The sequence below is a fragment of the Haematobia irritans genome, chromosome 4, assembly GCF_050003625.1.
Source record: "Haematobia irritans isolate KBUSLIRL chromosome 4, ASM5000362v1, whole genome shotgun sequence".
Classification (NCBI taxonomy): domain Eukaryota; kingdom Metazoa; phylum Arthropoda; class Insecta; order Diptera; family Muscidae; genus Haematobia; species Haematobia irritans.
This window is the reverse complement of record NC_134400.1, coordinates 22,092,989-22,116,802: the sequence shown is the minus strand read 5'-3', so window position 1 is coordinate 22,116,802 and position 23,814 is coordinate 22,092,989. Positions and strand designations below refer to the sequence as shown.

Below are 23,814 nucleotides of genomic sequence, written 5' to 3'. Positions count from 1 at the left end.
TTATAGAAATAAAATTTTGTCCAAATTTTCTATAGAAATAAAATTTTGACAAAAATTTCTATAGAAATAAAATTTTGTCAAAATTGTCTATAGAAATAAAATTTTGACAAAATTTTCTATAGAAGTAAAATTTTCACAAAATTTTCTATAGAAATTGAATTTTAGCAAAATTTCTATAGAATTAAAATTTTGACAAAATTTTTTTATAGAAATAAACTTTTGACAAAATTTTCTATAGAAATAAAATTTTGTCAAAATTTTCTATAGAAATAAAATTTTGACAAAATTTATATATTATATATTTTTATACCCTTCACCACTACTGTGGTACAGGGTATAATAAGTTTGTGCATTTGTATGTAACGCCAAGAAATAGTGGTCATAGACCTATCTTTTAGTATACCGATCGGCTTAGAATTAAATTCTGAGTCGATTTAGCGATGTCCGTCTGTCTGTCTGTCCTTCCGTCCGTCTGTCTGTATATGTAATTTTGTGCACAAAATACAGCTCGCAATTTAAGTCCGATCGCCCTCAATTTTGGCACAGGGCCGTTTCTTGGGACAGAGACAATCTCTATTGGTTTTGGAAAAAATCGGTTCAGATTTAGATATAGCTGTCATATATATTTATCCCCGATTTGGTCATAGTTAGCGTGTTTATCAACCGATTTTCTTGAAATACCGTACATCCAAATATTTTATGAATCTCGAAAAGCTTGCAAAATATCAGCCAAATCGGTTCAGATTTAGATATAGCTCCCATATATATCTTTCATCCGATTTAGACTCATATGACCACAGAGGCCAAAGTTTACTACCGATCTTCGTGAAATTTTGCACAGAGGGTAGAATTGATATTCTACCAATGCTTGGTAAATTTGATTGAAATCTGTTCAAATTTAGATATAGCTCCCATATATATCTTTCGTCCGATTTGAACTTATATGGCCACAAAAGCCAGAGTTTTGCCGTGATTTGCTTCAAATTTTGCATAAGTGGTACGTTTGATAGTATCGTTAAGTGTGTCAAATTTTGTTAAAATCGGTTCAGATTTAGATATAGCTCACATATATATCTTTCGCCCGATTTGGACTTATATGGTCTCAAAAGCCAGAGTTTTACCCTGACTTACTTCAAATTTTGCACAAGCGGTACTTTTAACGATACTATTGTATGTGCTAAATATGGTCAAAATCGATTCAGATTTAGATATATCTCCCTTATATATCTTTCGTTCGATTTGAACTTATATGGCCTCAAAATGCAGGGTTTTGCCGTGATTTGCTTCAAATTTCGCACAAGGAGTACATTTGGTAGTATCGGTAATTGTGCCAAATTTGGTTGAAATCGGTTCAGATTTAGATATGGCTCCCATATATATCTTCCGTTCGATTTGCACTCATATGACCAGGGGGCCAAAGTTATACTGCCATTTACGTGAAATTTCGCATAGATAGCAGAATTATTATTCTAACTATACATGTCAAATTTAGTCAAAATCGGTTCAGATTATATATAGCTCCCATATATACGTATACCAGAGTTGGGGAAATATGGTAGACTGTTACACATTTTAGACCCATTTTTAATGGAAGTGTCCTCCAATTAACTGGATAGCGTTAGCCGATTTAAATTTTAATTCTAGAGATTTTGTAGAAGTAGAAAAATTGTCTCCTTTATATAGCTTACAGCAAATGTGAAGTAGTTGAGATGGTAACACAAATGTTGGCCTACATAGGGGTGAAGGGTATAATATAGTCGGCACCGCCCGACTTTAGACTTTACTTACTTGTTTTTTTTTTTTTTTTTTGATAATTTTGTTTTTCAGATTTTGTTAGATTATTTTTGGCTCGAGTCGCAACCGTATATAGAACTCCTCCCCCAACCCATTCAGTGTGATATCATTTGTTCCATTATATTTTTTGGATCTTATTCAAAACCTGAACTCACGTTGCATTCGTACAATTTCTTGTATGGCATTATTTATATCGAATCGGAGGGTGGTGTGAAAATATCCCCACCAACCAATCATTCATCCATAAACGCAAATATTTCTATGTGAATGGTGGTGATGATGCATTGGTGTTGCTATTCAGTCTAGCTATTGGTATTGAAGTAAATCGCTAGGTAAGAAAGAAAGTCGAATTTGCTTAAAAAAAAAGTTAAACTCAATTTTGTTTTCAAAATTGCATAGAAGAAACGAACGTGCGTAACAAGCCCTAATAGGCTTGACGTTCTCCAATAAATGGAACACCCACACATTATACATAGGTGGCTTGGCAGTTGAATGAACTACAATAAAACGCGCGTATATTTGTTTGCGGCATATGCTACACCACTATTTTGAGGCAAATTATAGGAATATGCAATGATGGAAATATGAAACTAACGCCAGACACACACACGCACACAGTTAGTATATTTAAATGGCTGAATATGTTGTTGGACGAGCTTGATAAGCTTGAAATATACTCCATATAATGCACGTAACACTGATATAAACCTAAAATAGAATATGCAATTTGCATAATAAATATCGATGAAATATTTATGCCGAAAACCCCATCAAGGAAATACAGCAAAAAATTAAATGCATTGCAATCATAATTAGGAACAACCACTAAAGGCTAAGAGAAATTCAAGCCTATGCATTACATGTGCAAATGGTACGTTTCTTCTATTCATTTAGTTCAACAATATGAAAGTTAAGAAAAACAACTATATACGGCCGTAAGTTCAGCCAGGCCGAAGCTTATGTACCCTCCACCATGGAGTGCATAGAAACTTCTGCTAAAGGCTGTCATTCACAATCGAATTACTTGCGTTGTGGTAACACTTACCGATGGCAAGGTATCTTAAAATTCCTTAACATCGTTTCCTAAATTGTGAGTTAGTCCATACGTGGTATATATTAGGCAAAAAAGTTATGTATAGGTAAGTCTACAAATAATTACGAATCGATATGGACGTTTGCGCGGTACGTGGAGAGCCAGAATTTAAATATGGGGTTCGCTTATATGGGGGCTACAAGTATGCACTTGATACGTGGAGAGCCAGAATTGAAATATGGGGGTCGCTTACATGGGGGCTACAATTATGAACTTGATATGGACCAATTTTTGTGTGATTGGGGATCGATTTATCTGAGGGCTATATATAACTATAGACCGATATGGACCTAGTTAGGCATGGTTGTTAACGGCCATATACTAGCACAATGTACCAAATTTCAACTGACTCGGATGAAATTTGCTCCTCCAAGAGGCTCCAAAACCTAATCTCGGGATCGGTTTATATGGGGGCTATATATGATTATGGACTGATATGGACCACTTTTGGCATGGTTGTTAAATATCATATACTAACACCACGTACCAATTTTCAACCAGATCGGATGAATTTTGCTTCTCCAAGAGGCTCCAAAACCAAATCTGGGGATGGGTTTATATTGGGCTATATATAATTATGGACTGATATGAACCAATTCCTGCATGGTTGTTGGATACCATATACTAACATCACGTACCAAATTTCAACCAAATCGGATGAATTTTGCTCTTCCAAGGAGCTTCGGAGGGCAAATCTGGGGACCGGTTTATATGGGGGCTATATATAATTGTGGACCGATGTGGACCAATTTTTGCATAGTTGTTAGAGACCATATACCAACACCATGTACCAAATTTCAGCCCGATCGAATAAAATTTGCTTCTCTTTGAGGCTCCGAATCTGGGGATCGGTTTATATGCGGGCTATACATAAAAGTGGTCCAATATGGCCCATTTGCAATACCATCCGACCTACAACAACAGCAACAACTTGTGCCAAATTTCAAGTCGATACTTCGTTTCATTCGGAAGTTAGCGTGTTTTCAACAGACGGACGGACGGACGGACGGACGGACGGACGGACATGTTTATATCGACCCAGAATATATTCCATTTAATTTATATTGCACATGGAACATTTTGTATTGATGGAAAATTCTGCCGTTTAGCTCAATTGTATCAGTTGTCGCTTTAAATATCCACATTTTCTCGCTTTGAGTTAAATTATCGGTAAGTTATGTAACAGGTTGACTGATAATTCCCCGGTGTGAAACATAGATGGCGTCGCTAGTATTATTATTATACCCACCACCATAGGATGGGGGGTATATTAACTTTGTCATTCCGTTTGTAACACATCGAAATATTGCTCTAAGACCCCATAAAGTATATATATTCTGGGTCGTTGCGAAATTCTGAGTCGATCTGAGCATGTCCGTCCGTCCGTCCGTCCGTCCGTCCGTCCGTCCGTCCGTCCGTCTGTTGAAATCACGCTAACTTCCGAACGAAACAAGCTATCGACTTGAAACTTGGCACAAGTAGTTGTTATTGATGTAGGTCGGATGGTATTGCAAATGGGCCATATCGGTCCACTTTTACGTATAGCCCCCATATAAACGGACCCCAAAATTTGGCTTGCGAGGCCTCTAAGAGAAGCAAATTTCATCCGATCCGGCTGAAATTTGGTACATGGTGTTAGTATATGGTCTCTAACAACCATGCAAAAATTGGTCCACATCGGTCCATAATTATATATAGCCCCCATATAAACCGATCCCCCGATTTGGCTTGCGAGGCCCCTAAGAGAAGCAAATTTCATCCGATCCGGCTGAAATTTGGTACATGGTGTTAGTATATGGTCTCAAATAACCATGCAAAAATTGGTCCACATCGGTCCATAATTATATATAGCCCCCATATAAACCGATCCCCCGATTTGGCTTGCGAGGCCCCTAAGAGAAGCAAATTTCATCCGATCCGGCTGAAATTTGGTACATGGTGTCAGTATATGGTCTCTAACAACCATGCAAAAATTGGTCCACATCGGTCCATAATTATATATAGCCCCCATATAAACCGATCCCCCGATTTGGATTGCGAGGCCTCTAAGAGAAGAAAATTTCATCCGATCCGGCTGAAATTTGGTACATGGTGTTAGTATATGGTCTCGAACAACAATGCAAAAATTGGTCCACATCGGTCCATAATTATATATAGCCCCCATATAAACCGATCCCCCGATTTGGCTTGCGAGGCCTCTAAGAGAAGCAAATTTCATCCGATATGGCTGAAATTTGGTACGTGATGTTAGTATATGGTCTGTAACAACCATGCAAAAATTGGTCCACATCGGCTCATAATTATATATAGCCCCCATATAAACCGATCACCAGATTTGACCTCCGGAACCTCTTGGAAGACCAAAATTCATCTGATTCAGTTGAAATTTGGTACGTGGTGTTAATATATGGCCTCAAACTCCCATGCAAAAATTGGTCGATATCGGTCTATAATTATATATAGGCCCCATATAAACCGATCCCCAGATTTGACCTCCAGAGCCCCTTGGAAGAGCAAAATACTTCCCATTCGGTTGAAATTTGGTACGTGATGTTAGTATATGGTATCCAACAACCATGCAGGAATAAGAAGTTTTAAGATACCACAACCCAAGTAATTCGAGTGTGGATGACAGTCTTTCGTAGAAGTTTCTACGCAATCCATGGTGGTGGGTACATAAGATTCGGCCTGGCCGAACTTGCGGCCGTATATACTTGTTTTTATATAGTATTTGCCAATGGGAGCCACCGTGGTGTAATGGTTAGCATGCCCGCCGTGGGTTCGATTCCTGCTACGACCGAACACCAAAAATTTTTCAGCGGTGGATTATCCCACCTCAGTAATGCTGGTGACATTTCTGAGGGTTTCAAAGCTTCTCTAAGTGGTTTCAGTGGAATGTGGAACGCCGTTCGGACTCGGCTATAAAAAGGAGGTCCCTTGTCATTGAGCTTAACATGGAATCGGGCAGCACTCAGTGATAAGAGAGATGTTCACCACTGTGGTATCACAATGGACTGAATAGTCTAAGTGAGCCTGATACATCGGGCTGCCACATAACCTAACCTAACCTTCAAATAATTCGTGTCAAAATTTGACGTCTGTAAGTCAATTAGTTTGTGAGATATAGCGTCTTTTGTGAAGCAACTTTTGTTATTGTGAAAAAAAAATGGAAAAAAGGAATTTCGTGTTTTGATAAAATACTGTTTTCTGAAGGGAAAAAATACGGTGGAAGCAAAAACTTGGCTTGATAATGAGTTTCCGGACTCTGTCCCAGGGAAAGCAACAATAATTGAGTGGTATGCAAAATTCAAGTGTGGTGAAATGAGCACGGAGGACGGCGAACGCAGTGGATGCCCGAAAGTGGTGGTAACCGACGAAAACATCAAAAAAATCCACAAAATGATTTGGAATGACCGTAAAATGAAGTTGATCGAGATAGCATAGGCCTTAAAGATATCAAAGGAACGTGTTGGTCATATCATTCATCAATATTTGGATATGCGGAAGCTCTGTGCAAAATGGGTGCCGCGAGAGCTCACATTTCACCAAAAACAACAACGTATTGATGATTCTGAGCGGTGTTTGCAGCTGTTAACTCGTAATACACCCGAGTTTTTCCATCGATATGTGACAATGGATGAAACATGGCTCCATCACTACACTCCGGAGTCCAATCGACAGTCGGCTGAGTGGACAGAAAGACTCAAAAGTCCGCTGGAAAAGTAATGGCCTCTGTTTTTTGGGATGCGCATGGAATAATTTTTATCGATTATATTGAGAAGAGAAAAACCATCAACAGTGACTATTATATGGCGTTATTGGAGCGTTTGAAGGTCGAAATCGCGGCAAAACGGCCCCATATGAAGAAGAAAAAAGTGTTGTTCCACCAAGACAACGCACCGTGCCACAAGTCATTGAGAACGATGGCAAAAATTCATGAATTGGACTTCGAATTGCTTCCCCGCCCACCGTATTCTCGAGATCTGGCCCCCAGCGACTTTTTCTCAAAAGGATGCTCGCAGGGAAAAAATTTGGCTGCAATGGAGAGGTGATCGCCGAAACTGAGGCCTATTTTGAGGCAAACCCGAAGAAGTACTACCAAAATGGTATCAAAAAATTGGAAGGTCGTTATAATCGTTGTATCGCTCTTGAAGGGAACTATGTTGAACTATGTTGAAAACACATTTTTTTGACAAAAAAATGTGTTTTTCTTTGTTAGACCGGGGACTTAGCAGCCAACCTGTTATGTCCACTAATGGGGTTTAAATTTTTGTAAAATCTGTCAGATTGTGCAGCTCTAAGGCCAATTTAATTCTATTTTAGTTCATGTTGAGAGAAAGTTTTCTTGATTTTGATATTTTTTTGCGTGCGTAATTTAAATGAACTAAAAAAAGAAGAAAACAAGTAAGTAAAGTAGAAAGTCGGTCGGGGCCGACTATATCATACCCTAAACCACCATTACAGAATTAGTAATCATAAGCATTTGTGGTGTAACATATAGGTCTGGGAGATAAACCGCAGTTGCATATTTAAGAAAATTAAGGGGTACATGTCTATGAGTGCTTTGTGTCAATCTGACTATAGCTCATAGTTAACGTTGCCAGGGAAAATGTTCGGTTTACCCTGCAAGGACCAAAAAAAGTTCCCTACTTTCCTATACATTCCCAAACAATTTTCCCTACTATATTTTTCGTTAAATTTAAAAAAATTTACAAAAAAAAAATGGTTCTAAGTACTTTATTATTTTAAAACATGAACATGCAACGTATATAACTTAGAATATAAATTTGTATTACGACCACGGTTGCCACAGTTGGTAGCAGGGCTGTGGAGTCGAGCCAATTTTGCTCGACTCCGACTCCGACTCCAGCATTTTTCATCAGCTCGACTCCGACTCCGGAGTCGACTCCGAGTAATATAACTAAATCTAATTTTAATACCACTAATTTGTAGTTCTATTGTGGGGGTACCGTAAGTGGATCGATATAAAGTATCGTATTTATTTATGTGTGCAAAAAAAGGTCTTAATTGCACATTAGATGCCAATTGAACTCTATATTTCAATTTTAGGGCAATGTTAAAAAAAAATAATGATATAAATACCCATCATAATATGAGAAGATACCAACAGTATATGTATTTGTGGACCAAAATTATTAATACTATCTCAAATCCTTTAAATTTGTTGCGAGCTATATAAAGGTTTATATTCCCATATGCATGAATTTGAATCTGAATCGAGTTAGACAAAATTGTATATACTTCTACAAAATCTATGTACTTAACATTTAAATCTAACGTTATGGGACGTAACACAATTTTAACAAAAAATGCAAGGAAAGTCTAAAGTCAGGCGGGCCGATTATAATATACTCTGCACAACTTTGTATTTAGATCTACATTTTGATAAAATCTCAAATCAGACTTCTACAAAATCTCGGGCAATATTTGGGAAATATTTATAATTGTTTAGACAATTTCGCAAAAATTCATTTATGATTCATTCATTGAAAAATTTGAAAATTTGAGTCATTTCTACAAGTTTTCGACTTAGCAGTGAGTATCTGTGAGCATACAATTTTGGAAAAAATGTTGCAAAATTTTATTTTCTGCAGAAACAAAATTTTGACTAAATTTTCTATAGAAATAAAATTTTGGTAAAATTTTCTATAGAAATCAAATTTTGACCAAATATATAGAAATAAAATTTTGAATAAAATTTTTATAGAAATAAAATTTGGCAAATTTTTTATAGAAATAAAAGTTTGAAAAAATTATCAATAGAAATACAATTAAAAAAAATTGTGTAGCAAAGAAAATTTTGCAAAATTTTCTATAGAAATAAAATTTTGCAAAATATTCTATAGAAACAAAATGTTGACTAAATTTTCTATAGAAATAAAATTTTGACTAAATTTGATATAGAAATAAAATTTTGACCAAATTTTTTAATACAAAAATCTATTACTATAAAATTTTGGCAAAATTTTCTATAGAAATAAAATTTTGACTTAAATTTTTATATTAATAAAACTATCAATAGAAATAAAATTTTGAAAAAATGTTTGTGTAACAAACAAAATTTTCCAAAATTTTCTATAGAAATAAACTTTTGCAAAATATTCTATAGAAACAAAATTTTGACTCAATTTTTTATAGAAATAAAATTTTGACTAAATTTCAATAGGAAAAAATATTTCTATAGTAATAAAATTTTGAATAAATTTTTTATAGAAATAAAATTTTGACAAAATTTTGCTATAGAAATAAAATTTTGACAAAACTTTTTATAGAAATAACATTTCGACAAAATTTTCTATAAAAAAAAACTTTGAAAAAATTTTCTGTAAATATTCCACATATGTATATGGCCTTAAAATAAAATAAAAAAAATAATTTCGATTGTTCGATTGATATGAGCATTAAAATGGATCGATACAGCCCATCTGCTAGTCTAACATTCTAGGAAACATAAAAAGATAGCCGTAATTGGCTGTAATCATGCTGTACATAGATCGAATGAATAACGCAATGGAATCTAATTTGCGTAAAAACTTGCTTGGTTACAAAAATGTGAAGTGTTTTAAAAAATTTGGTTTAGCCGGAGTCGAGCAAAATTTTTACGACTCCGACTCCGACTCCAGCAAAATCTTCAGACTCCGACTCCAAGACTCCGACTCCGACTCCGGCTCCACAGCCCTGGTTGGTAGAATTCTACCCAAATTAGTAATCTTTTTTGTTAAATCTTTATAAAAATAAAATTTTGGAAAAAGTTTTTATAAACAAAATTTTGTGAGAAATTTTTCTATAGAAATAAAATTTTGAGACAAAATTCCACAGAAATAAAATTTTGAGAAAATTTTTTATAGAAATAATATTTTGAAAAAAATTTCTATAGAAATACAATTTTGACAAAATGTTCTATAGAAAAAAAAATGTTGACAAAATTTTCTACAAAAATAAAGTTTACCACACATTGTTAAATATCAAGCCTTGCCGGCTTCTAATTTCCTCCTCTAGAGCCACCAAAATGTAAAAATTTTTACAAATTGTGTTGAGTGAAAATGTCCTACATTGTGGCCCTACGTCCCTACAAGACGCCAAATATTAGAAAAACCCTACATATAGGGAATTTCCCCTACTTCTAGCAACACTGGCTGTGTTGATATTGCACCTACGGAGTTAGTATGCCACTAGGTTAGGTTAGGTTAGGTGGCAGCCCGATGTATCAGGCTCACTTAGACTATTCAGTCCATTGTGATACAACATTGGTGAACTTGGTATGCCACTAATATTGAGCCCATTATTAAAAAAGAGAAAATCGTTAAATTAGTGTGGGTAATAAATACAAATTTGTAAAAATCGAGCAAAATTCTTATGTAAGAGCTACAAGTACATATAAGTACGATCGGCTAGTACATCAAAATTTGAAATTTGAGTAACATTGGTTAATAAATAAGAGTACTATGGCCAAATTTGGGAAAATCGAGCGATGCATATATATGGAAGCTATATCTAAATCTGAACCAATTTGCATAATATTTTGCTGGTTTGATTAATACCACAAAAGGTTACATTGTGCAAGATTTGAGTAAGATCAGTTATGAAATGAGGCCTGTATGGTCAAACATAAGGTTATTAGGGGCGAATTTTTCAAAATCGGGTGATACATATATGGGAGCTATATCTACATCTGAACCGATTTCGATGAAATTTTGCACATATAGTTAGTACTATAGAGGACTGGATCTAGCCAACTTTTAGTAAGATCGGTTAATAAATAAGGGTTCTATGGCCAAATTTGGGAAAATCGGGCTATACATATATATGGGAGCTATATCTAAATCTGAACCGATTTCGATGATTTTTTGCACATATAGTTAGAGCTATAGAAGACTACATTTAGCCAAATAAGGGTTCTATGGCCAAATTTGGGAAAATCGGGCTATACATATATATATATATGAGAGCTATATCTAAATCTGAACCGATTTCGATGATTTTTTGCACATATAGTTAGTGCTATAGAAGACTACATTTAGCCAAATTTGGGGAAGATCGGTTGATAAATAAGAGTTTTATGGCCAAATTTAGAAAAATCGGGCGGTACATATATATGGGAGCTATAGCTAAATCTGAACCGATTTGGATGAAATTTTGCAGACTTGAAGGGCGATGGAAAAGATTACGTTTTGCCAAATTTGGTGACGATCCGTTTGCAAAAAAGCGCATCGTGACCCCATTTGTCGAAATCGGGCGATACATATATATGGGAGCTATATCTAAATTTGATCCGATTTCTTCCAAATTCAACAGCGTTCGTCCTTGTGCCCAAAAAACTTACTGTACCAAATTTTATCAAAATCGGTTAATAATTTCGACCGGAATCCTGTGAACAACAAATACATGGACAGACGGACAGACGGACGGACGGACACCAAGCGCTAGATCGACTCAGGAGGTGATTCTGAGTCGATCGGTATATATTTTATGGGGTCTAAAATCAATATCTCTGGTAGGCACATTTTTTGGCCGATCAAACTTATTATACCCTGACCACTATGTGGTTTAGGGTATAAAAAAAAACTATACACAAACGAAGCATAAAGATTTGCTACATTCGTGTCTCCCACAAAATAGTTCAGAATTTCAAAAAATTTTTTAATTTTACCAATAATGCGCCCATCTTGAATTTCATATGGCACTAAAGATATGTTTGCAAATTTGAACTCCAATTCTTTCCCTCACACTGCGAAATTTTCTTTAACAGGTTAACAAAATTAATTATGTCTAATAAAGTTTCTTGAATTTGTTGAAAAATATTTACTTATTTTTGTGATATCGGCTTGATGTCAACGTTTGTAATAATATTTAGTTTAAATTTTCTAAGAATAATCTAAATTTTCTAAAATTTATCAAAATTGTTTTTTGAGTATAAAAATAATTAATTAATAACAAATTTTCACCTACCTTCAGTTTAGAATCCATCAAAGTGTATGGAATAGCTCCAAAATGTCGCTGATGCTATAATTGAGATAAATTTGTTTGTAAATGAACATAATCATTATAATATTGATGTTGTTTTTTTGTCGCAGTTTCGGGAACTGCCAAAGATGATGTTGTCATTGCAGAGGTCAACGTTGTTGTTGTTGTTGTTGTTGTTGATGATGTAGAGGTTGTAAGGGAGTTTCTATTAAAAACATATTGATGTTGTTCATCTAGACAAGAGATTTTGGGATTGCAGGGATTATTAACATTTAACATTATCGAAGGCTTTTCTACAGCTGTTGAAATCCTGTAATGATTCTTTTTTAAGGCATTTACCATACGGTAATTTGGAAGAATATGATGATGATGATGTAGTGATGTTCGACAAGGTTGATATAAACGAAAAGGCTGATGTGGTATCACTTGAGGAGATTTCAAGTTTTTATTTAGAATTTGATTTTGATTGCCATGATATTTTTCACAGTCATAAGGATGTTGTCTTCTATTCATCAAATTTGTATATAATTTTGGTTTCATTAAAATCTGCAAAGAAAAGACCAAGGAAAAAAAATACTAAAAAATAAAGAAAAAAATCTAAAGGAAATGACAAAGGATAGGAAGGACATAGAAAATATATATTTTTTTATATTATTTTTTATTTATTCGTTATTTTTTTTTATTTAATATTTTCTTAGACACATTATAGATATCTTAAAAATAGATATTTATAGATTTTTTTTTCATATTATTTTTATTTTTTATATTTCTTATTAACATTTTATAAAATCCATTTATAAAAAAATATAATATCTAAAATAATTACATTATTTTTCATTATAATAAAATATAAGTACACATACATACAACACATTTAATGAAAACAACATCAAGAGAACAACATCAATATTTTTTTGTTTTTTTTTTTTGAAAATTCATTAAAGAAAAATATTGTAGAGAAAATGCTTAGTATAACCTATAACCCTAGAAAGCTAAGCCTACTGGAAGTTGCGGAGAAGATAATCATATGTCTGAATGGACGTGTAATTTTTTTTTATATCTGTAGCTACATAGATTCCTTATATAAATTCTTATCGTTTAAACATTTGCATAAACTTTTATTTATTGTTAATAATAAATAACAAAAATAACACAATTTCAGTGTTCATTTGCAGAGCGGGAGGGCGAATGCTTTAAAAGGAATACGTCTCTCAGACGTAGATTAGCTGTCTAGGGTTAATGAAGGAAATGTTTTTTGTTACTTTTTATATATATAAACAAATATTCTCTTACTTTTTGTTTATATACATTCCGCATGATATTATTACAAATTATCATTTATTGAGAAATTTTGTTTTTTTTATTCTTTTGAAAAACCATAGAAAATATACACACACTTACAACAACAACAACAACATCAATATAGAATTAGAATAAAATATACGATCATAAAATAAAATAAAATATATCTTTCACATATATAAATGTTTTTTGGTCATTTCACATATTTAAAATTTAGTCAATAACAACAACAACATCAATATCATTATGTATGCCTTAAAAAAATTTATAGATTAAAAATTATCCTTTGGCTCCTAACCATTTGATCTTTATGTTATCGACGACAAACATGTATATAAAATTTAAATACTTTTAATTGAAAAATTAGTTTACAAAAAAATTTAAAAAAGTTAAATATCACAATAACTCAGACATCAATTATAAATACCACTTACCTCACACACCTAAGGAGATTATTTTATCAAACACATGTATGGCATAAAACATAAAACATGCAAACATCATAATAAAATAAAGTCTATGTGCAAAGGAATAACATCAATAAGTAATTGCTAGTGATTATGGATAAAGTGCTTTTGAAAAACTAGACATGCATTTTTTAAAACCAAGTGCAAAGCAAATAGGAATTAGTACACGAAGAACATATAAATGTTTCAGTTTAAAACGAAACAAAGAACAAATTAAAATCTTTTATGATATCCCTATTTGCATTTGCTTATTTTTATAACCTGCGCCACATTTTGCATATATGTGATACACCCAAGAATTGGGAGAGATAGAATTGGGAGAGATAGAGATAGGCCGGCCTTGACTCGATCTAGCCATGTTCGTCTGTCGGCGAACACATTTTTGAGATCAAGATCGAGGACGCAGTTTTCGTCCAATCGACTTCAAATCCTATTGATTTTAAAAGAAATCGGTTCAGATTTATATATAGCTCCCATATATATCTTTCGTCCGATTTCGACACGTATGCCAACAGAGGCCAAAATTTACTACCGATTTTCGTGAAATTTTGCCCAGAGAGTGGAATTGACAATCTACACGGATGAAAAAGACTGTTTTTCATATGTTTGGCTATAAACATTATATGTTTGGAACACAAATTTTTAAACACAATATTTTTGAGTGCAAGCATATAATGTTCATAAACTAGCATAACATGTTTGGGACATATATGTTAATATGTTAGAACATATTATGTTTGGGACATAAAATGTTTGTAAATATAATATGCTTGGATGCAAACATATATTAATTTAGAAATAATATGTATAGCTTGGAGCGCTATTTAACAGGGAGCGATATTGAATTAAGTTGGTGGTTGTTGCTTGTTATTACAAAATTAACATTTTATTTTTCCTTGGACAATTGATCAGCTACTTCTTTGATCCTTACAAACTGTGTGGTCCGCTGTTCGAATCCCCGTCCGGCAAAAGGTAAAATTAAAATAAAATAAAAATCATAAAATTTAATAATTTCTTCTACAATGTTTGTATTACAGAAAAAGGTGCTAAGAACTAAAAAATCTCGTGGAAGTGAGAAAGATGTGAGGGAATATACAATTAGGCAGAAACAAAATTTTGAGCATTCAGGTCGAAAACCTATGTTGTTAGCACCTATATTACCTGTTTATTTTCATAATTCATTATGATTGTAAATATATATATAAATAAATAAATAAAATTTTGAGCACAATATTGTTTGGGAGAATTTTTTTTAAGCATATAATATTCTTGGGTGCAAAATGCTTCCAAACATATTATATGTTCACATAATAACATATTGTTTTTTAGAAGACAACATTATTGAATTTGGATGCAAAAATACAAAATGTTTGGAACGTAGACTACCCAAACATATATTGTTTGGACCAATATGCTTTCAAACATATTATATATTGGAAGAGATCAAACATATAAATGTTTGGGCAATACCCAAAAATGTATATGCTTGAAGCAAAATATGTTTGGGAGTATATGTTACAGAAGCGATTTTTTGTGAGGGTGTACCAACGCTTGGTAAATTTGATTGAAATCGGTTCAGATTTAGATATAGCTCCCATATATATATATTTCGTCCGATTTACACTTATATGGCCTCAAAAGCCACAGTTTTGTCCTGATTTGCTTCAAATTTTGCACGAAAGGTGCGTTCAATGGTATAAAGGGTGATACGGTGAAAATTTGGTCAAGGGGAAACACGTGTAAATCGGTGAAATCGTTTATTTAAAAAATCAAATTAAATTTCTTTTTCAAGTTCAATTAGTATAAAATTCAGGAAAAATATTCAGTTAGGCTTTCGCTTTTCCAAATCCGAATTGCCGGGCCTCACGCTTGACACCTGCCATCAGATTTTGTACAGCCACCTTGTCCACCTTCTTCGCCGCAGAAAGCCAGTTTGCCTTGAACTGCTGCTCGTCCTTAGCTCGCATGACAATAGCCCAGTATTTCTCAATTGGGCGGAGCTCTGGCGTGTTGGAAGGGTTCTTGTCCTTGGGAACCACCTGCACGTTGTTGGCGGCGTACCACTCCATGGCCTTTTTACCGTAATGGCAAGATGCCAAATCCGGCTAAAATAGTACGGAACAACCGTGTTTCTTCAGGAAAGGCAGCAGACGTTTATTCAAACACTCTTCCATGTAAATTTCTTGGTTGACAGTCCCGAAAGCTATGAAAATGTTGCTTTTCACGCCACAGGTAGAGATGGCTTGCCAAACCAGATATTTCTTTGCAAACTTTGACAGTTTTATGTGCTTGAAAATATCTGCTACCTTTCCCCTTCCCGTTGCCGTATAAAACTTCTGTCCCGGAAGCTGCTTGTAGTTGGCTTTGACGTAGGTTTCGTCGTCCATTACCATGCAGTCAAACTTCGTCAGCATCGTCGTGTACAGCCTCCGGGATCGCGCTTTGGCCGTCGTATTTTGTTTATCATCGCGATTTGGAGTCACTACCTTCTTGTAAGTCGATAGTCCGGCACGTTTTATGGCTCGATGCACGGTTGTAGACGATACACCCAGCTTATTTGCGGCATCTCGGAGAGAGAGGTTAGGGTTTCGCTTGAAACTACCGGCAACTCTCTTTGTCGTCTCAGCGGCTTCCGGTTTTCGATTTCGATTGACACCTGCCATCAGATTTTGTACAGCCACCTTGTCCACCTCCTTCGCCGCAGAAAGCCAGTTTGTCTTGAACTGCTGCTCGTCCTTAGCAGTTTTTTTGGTCTTCTTTAGGTTCCGCTTGACAATAGACCAGTATTTCTCAATTGGGCGGAGCTCTGGCGTGTTGGGAGGGTTCTTGTCCTTGTGAACCACCTGCACGTTGTTGGCGGCGTACCACTCCATGGCCTCACTCCGATTTACACTCATATGGCCACGGGGCCAAAGTTATACTCCCATTTACGTGAAATTTTGCAGAGATTGCAGAATTATTATTCTAACTATGCTTATTCAATTTAGTCAAAATCGGTTCAGATTATATATAGCTCCCATATATACGTACACCAGAGTTAGGGAAATATGGTAGACTGTTTCATATTTTAAACCCATTTTCTATGGGGAGCCACCATGGTGCAATGGCTAGCATGCCCGCCTTGCATACTCAAGGTCGTGAGTTCGATTCCTGCTTCGACCGAACACCAAAAAGTTTTTCAGCGGTGGATTATCCCACCTCAGTAATGCTGGTGACATTTCTGAGGGTTTCAAAGCTTCTCTAAGTGGTTTCACTGGAATGTGGAACGCCGTTCGGACTCGGCTATAAAAAGGAGGTCCCTTGTCATTGAGCTTAACATGGAATCGGGCAGCACTCAGTGATAAGAGAGAAGTTCACCACTGTGGTATCACAATGAACTGATTAGTCTAAGTGAGCCAGATACATCAGGCTGCCACATAACCTAACCTAACCTAACCTACGGGGACCACATATCTTGGCGAGATCTAACCAATATCCTTGTAAAATCGCCACTGATGAGTAGCAAAAATTATTACTAAAATTGTCCTACACGCAGAGAAGGAATATGATCACCTCAAACATGTTTCAAGAGCAAAATGTTATTTTTGTATGCTGACCATGTAACATGTTTGTCACTAAAATGTTATTTTCTCGTCAAATATAACCTGCTGGCCGAAATCAGATACATGATTTCCGAGGAAATAACATGGTTGCGAAAACCATGTTACATGGTCACCACCCAAAAATAACATTTTGCTCTTAAAACATGTTTGAGGTGATCATATTCCTTCTCTGGGTGTATATCTCGAATACATACGTCTGATAAATCATAAATGCTCTTTTGTACAATTGCATTAAAACTACTCTCTCGCTTCATATTTCCCATATTTTCATACCCTCCACCATAGGACGGGGGGGTATATTAACTTTGTCATTCCGTTTGTAACACATCGAAATATTGCTCTAAGACCCCATAAAGTATATATATTCTGGGTCGTGGTGAAATTCTGAGTGCCAAATTTGAAGGCGATTGGATTTACATTGCGACCTAGACTTTGATCACAAAAATGTGTTCACAGACAGACGGACGGACGGACAGACGGACATGGTTATATCGACTCAGGGACCCACCGTGAGCATTATTACCAAAGACACCATGTGTCTATCTCGTCTCCTTCTGGGTGTTACAAACATATGCACTAACTTATTATACCCTGTTCCACAGTGTGGCGCAGGGTATAAAATTTCCATCTCGAAATGAGAGGTCAATAGCAATAAAAGAAGTACGGATTCTAAAACGTTGGTGATATAAAAGAGAGATTTGTTGAAAGGATAAATTGTACATTTATATCAGGAGCGACATAACTCCAAATAAAACGTTCGAAGATTTGAAGATATAACAACCAAAGTATATTTCAATCGTTTAAATTATGAAGTTTTGATTTTGAATCGAATAGATAGCTTGCTATCAAAATTGATTCTGTCCAAAACTATGCTCAAAATAAATTCAAGCTATTTAATTCGTATTATGACGCTTTTGACTCAAGTGAACAGCAGCTCCCTACATGGTGCAACTACCTTATGTAAAAAGTTTAAGAGGAACTCGTTTTTTATGGGTGCTTCCAAATATTTTCTCTTCTCTGTTTCAAACTAAAAAAACAATAAAATCTATATGCATGTATGTGTGCGCGTGTGTGTATGTACATATGTGTGTTCGCTTTTTTGTGAATATATTCATTGATAAATATTTTATATAACAATATTGCATTTTGAGTTTGTTGTTATTTGTTACCACATTTTATTTAAATCCGTGGCATGCAACCATACCAATAGAAATACAAAAACATTTTCCTTTGAATATGCACTAAAATGTATTTTGTGAGTTCATGTACATGTTTGTCTATGAGACTGACATAGAGCTAAGCTAGATACAAGAGCAAAAAATATTTTGGGTACAGCCAAAAAAAAAATAGTGAACCCACCACGAAAAAAATTGTCTTGTTCTAAAATATTGAAACTATTGATAAACAAGTATATTCGGCCGTAAGTTCGGCCAGGCCGAAGCTTATGTCTCCTCCACCATGGATTGCGTAGAAACTTCCGAGAAACGTACCAAGAGGCTCCAAATCCAAATCTCGGGATCGGTTTATATTTGGGCTATATATGATTATGGACTGATATGGACCACTTTTGGCATGGTTGTTAAATATCATATACTACCACCACGTGGTACGTGGATGATCGGATGATTGTTGCTTCTACAAAAGGCACCGGAGGTCAAATCTGGGGATCGGTTTATATGGGGGTTACATAATTATGGACTGATATGAACCAATTCCTGCATGGTTGTTGAATACCATATACTAACATCACGTACCAAGTTTCAACCGAATCGGATGAATTTTGCTCTTCCAAGGGGCTCCGAAGGTCAAATCTGGGGATCGGTTTATATGGGGGCTATATATAATTATGGACCGATTTCAACCAGTTTTTGCATGGGTGTTTGAGGCCATATATTAACACCACGTACCAAATATCAACTGAATCGGATGAATTTTGGTCTTCCAAGAGGCTCCGGAGGTCAAATCTGGTGATCGGTTTATATGGGGGCTATATATAATTATTGACCGATGTGGAACAATTTTTGCATGGTTGTTGGAGACCATATGCTAACACCATGTACCAAATTTTTCTTCTCTTAGAAGCTCCGCAAGCCAAATCGGGGGATCGGTTTATATGGGGGCTATATATAAATGTGGACCGAAGTGGAGCAATTTTTGCATGGTTGTTAAAGACCATATACTAACACCATATACCAAATTTCAGCCGGATCGGATGAAATTTGCTTCTCTTAGAGGCTCCGAAAGCCAAATCGGGGGATCGGTTTATATGGGGGTTATATATAAATATGGACCGAAGTGGAGCAATTTTCGCATGGTTGTCACTGACCATATACTTAGACCATGTACTGAATTTCAGTCGGATCGAATGAAAATTGCTTCTCTTAGAGGGTCTGCAAGCCAAATTTGGGGGTCCGTTTATATGGGGGCTATACGTAAAAGTGGACCGATATGGCCCATTTGCAATACCATTCGACCTACATCAATAACAACTACTTGTGCCAAGTTTCGATAGCTTGTTTCGTTCGGAAGTTAGCGTGTTTTCAACAGACGGACGGACGGACGGACATGCTCAGATTGACTCAGAATTTCACCACGACCCAAAATATATATACTTTATGGGGTCTTAGAGCAATATTTCGATGTGTTACAAACGGAATTACAAAGTTAATATACCCCCAAAAGTTGGATTAGGCCGACTCTTTGGTACCCTACACCAGGGATTGCGTACAAAATTCTACTAAAGACTGCCATCTACGAGTAAACTTACATTTCTTGGGTTGTGGTAACAGTTGTCGATAGTAGGTTATGTTAAAACTTCGTAACGTCATCTTCTAAATTGCAAGTTAGTGCATATGAATTGAAAAGTCGAATTAAATGCCTGAATAAGCCTCCGAAGATTAACTTTGTCATTCCGTTTCTAACACATCGAAATATTGTTCTAAGACCCCATAAAGTGTATATATTCTGGGTCGTGGTGAAATTCTAAGTCGATCTAAGCATATCCGTCCGTCCATCTGTTGAAATCGCGCTAACTTCCGAACGAAACAAACTTTCGACATGAAACTTGGCATGAGTAGTTATTATTGATGTAGGTCGGATGGTATTGCAAACGGACCATATTGGACCACTTTTACATATAGCCCCCATATAAACGGACCCTCAGATTTGGCTTGCGGAGAATCGAAGAGTAGCTTATTTCATCCGATCTGACTGAAATTTGGTACATGGTGTTGGTATATGGTCTCTAACAACCATGCACAAATTGGTCCACATCGGTCCATAATTATATATAAACCGATCCCCCGATTTGGCTTGCGGATCCTTTAAGAGAAGCAAATTTCATCCGATCCGGCTGAAATTTGGTACATGGTGTTAGTATATGGTATCTACTAATCGTGCAAAAATTGGTCCACATCGGTCCATAATTATATATAGCCCCCATATAAACCGATCCCCCGATTTGGCTTGCGACGCCTCAAAGAGAAGCAAATTTCATCCGATCTGGCTGAAATTTGGTACATGGTGTTGGTATATGGTCTCTAACAACCATGCACAAATTGGTCCACATCGGTCCACATTTACGTATAGCCCCCATATAAACCTGTCCCCAGATTTGGCTTGCGGAGCCTCTTAGAGAAGCAAATTTCATCCGATCCGGTTGAAATTTGGAACGTGGTATTAGCATAGGGTCTCTAATAACCATGCAAAAATTGGTCTATATCGGTCCATAACTATATATGGCCCCCATAAAAACCGTTCCCCAGATTTGACTTCCGGAGCATCTTGAAGGAGCAAAACTGCCCCGATCCAGCTGAAATTTGGTACGTGGTGTTAGTATATGGTCTCTAACAACCATGCAAAGGTTGGTCCGTATCAGTCTATAATCATATATAGCCCCCATATAAACCGATCCCCAGATTTGACCTCCGGAACGTCTTGGAGGAGCAAAATTTTTCCAATAAGGTTGAAATTTGGTACACTGCGCTAGTATATGGTCGCTAACAAAAATACCAAAATTAGTCCATATCGGTCTATAGTTATATATAGCCGATCCCCAATCACACAAAAATTGGTCCATATCGGTTCATAATCATGGTTGCCTCTCGAGCCGAAAATAATCTACCAAAATTTTAGTTCTATAGAAAATTTTGTCAAGATTATATTTCTATAGATAAATTTGTCAAAAATTTATTTCTATAATAAATTTCGTCAAAATTTTATTTCATTAGAAAATTTTGTCAAGATTTTGTTTCTATAGAAAATTTTGTCAAAAGTTTTATTTCTATAGAAATTTTTGTCAAAATTTTATTTCTATAGAAAAAGTTGGAAAAATTTTATTTCTATAGTAAATTTTGTCAAAATTTTATTTCTATACAAAATTTTGTCAAAACTTTATTTCTATACAAAATTTTGTCAAAACTTTATTTCTATAGAAAATTTTGCAAAATTTTATTTCTATAGAAAATTTTGTCAAAATGTTATTTCTTTAGAAAATGTTGCCATAATTTTATTTCTATAGAAAATTTTGTCAAAATTTTATTTCGTTAGAAAATTTTGTCAAGATTTTATTTCTATAGAAAATTTTGTCAAAATTTTATTTTTATAGACAATTTTGTCAAAATTTTATTTCTATAGAAAAAGTTGGAAAAAAGTTATTTCTATAGTAAATTTTGTCAAAATTTTATTTCGTTAGAAAATTTTGTCAAAACTTTATTTCTATAGAAAATTTTGCAAAATTTTATTTCTATAGAAAACTTTGTCAACATTTTATTTCTATAGACAATTTTGTCAAAATTTTGTCTAAATTGTATTTCTATAGAAAATTTTATAGTGAAACCACTGAGAGAAGTTTTGGATTACTCAGAAATATTACCAGTATTGCTGACAGGGGATAATACACCACGAAAAAACTTTTTGGAGTTTGGTCGAAACTGGTGTAGAATACATGACCCTGTATATATAGGCGGGCATGTTAAACATAGCTATACGAATTTACATTATTTTTCGCAATGTTTCTCGTGTCGATATGTACACAAAGTGATTCTTGCCTCGTTATGATATATAGTGAATTTTTTTGACAATGACGTATATTTTATTATCCTTTTTATTTTTTTAATTGAATATTAAATATTTAAATGCCTTTTTAACAGCAATGCAGTTAAAAAATCATGTACACCATGAATTGCTATTAAATGATAGAAATCGAATTTTCATTTATGTTTTTCATCGTTGAAGTCATAGTATACTAAGTCGATATGAAATTTAAAGTCATGATACTATTATCATAGTAGATAATAGAAATTGCTTTGCAAAAATGAATATTACCTCCACCATAGGATGGTCATTCCGCTTGTAACACTTCGAAATATTGGTGTCTGACCCTATAAAGTAAATATATTTTCTAGGTCGTCGTAGAAATTCGATCTAGCGATGCTTGTCCGTCTGTTGAAATAACGCTAACTTCCGAATGGAACAAGCTATGAACAAGCTTGGTACAAATGGTTGTTACTGATGTAGGTCAGATGGCATTGCCAATTTTCCATATCGGACCAGGTATAACCGACCTTCAGATTTAATTTCTGAAGCCACTTGAAAAAGCAAATTTCATACGTCAACCGAGAAAAAACCCAAAGATTTGACTTCTGAAACCTTATGTAGGAACTGATTACATTCGCCCAGCCCCCAATTTGTTTAAATTGAATAGAAGGCATTTCAGTTAGCTCTTTTAATAAATGTTTGCTTTTGATTTGGCATACTTTCGATTGAAGGTATCGCTATATAAATATCTCTCTCTCCCGATTGCTTATTTGAAGAATGAACAACAAATCGAACGCAACTGCCTCGCCTATTCATTTTTGTTTTTGCGTTATCTGCCAATATTTGCTATAGCTGATGTTATGCTACGGTTGAATAGGTGTGAATTTATTTAATTTTGTTTTTTTTATATAATCTGCCCTAGGATGGTGGGAGCGAATAACTTTTCATTCTGTGTGAAACACATCGAAAAATAACTTCAATACTGTTCTACATTTGGTTGATATCGGCTCATATTTTAATATAAGCATCATCCAATTTGACTGAAATTAGAAAAACAGTATTATTTTGGGTCTAAAAATAGATGTACGAATTATGACGTGTTTTGGTACATATTCTGATGAAGTCCTCATAAAACTCAACCGCTCGGTTTGATTTCTTGGGGGCATAGCAACCTCAATTTTTGATGTAGTGTTCCATTCAACTGACAAAGTTTTCTATAGGAATAAAATTTTGACAACATTTTCTATAGAAATAAAATTTTGACAAAATTTCCTATAAAAATAAAATGTTGACAAAATTTTCTATAGAAAAAAAATGTTGACAAAATTTTCTATAGAATCAAAATATTCACAAACTTTTCTATAGAAATAAATTTTTGCCAAAATTTTCTATAGAAATAAAATTTTGACAATATTTTCTATAGAAATAAAATTTTGACAAAATTTGTTATAGAAATAAAATTTTGACAAAATTTTCTAATGAAATAAAATTTTAACAAAATGTTTTGAAGAAATAAAATTTGGCAAAATTTTCT

The 23,814-nt window shown here is 34.7% G+C and overlaps 1 protein-coding gene across 1 annotated transcript in view; it reads right to left on the bottom strand.

The window, feature by feature from the left end:
* Nucleotides 1-11,911: 11,911 nt before the first annotated feature.
* The window catches only part of LOC142235321 (uncharacterized), a 572,914-nt gene continuing 561,011 nt past the window's right edge, over nt 11,912-23,814 (bottom strand). The window contains exon 4 of the mRNA XM_075306577.1: nt 11,912-12,418. Coding sequence (XP_075162692.1) covers nt 11,912-12,418 — 507 coding nt within the window. The remainder of the gene's footprint in view (nt 12,419-23,814) is intronic.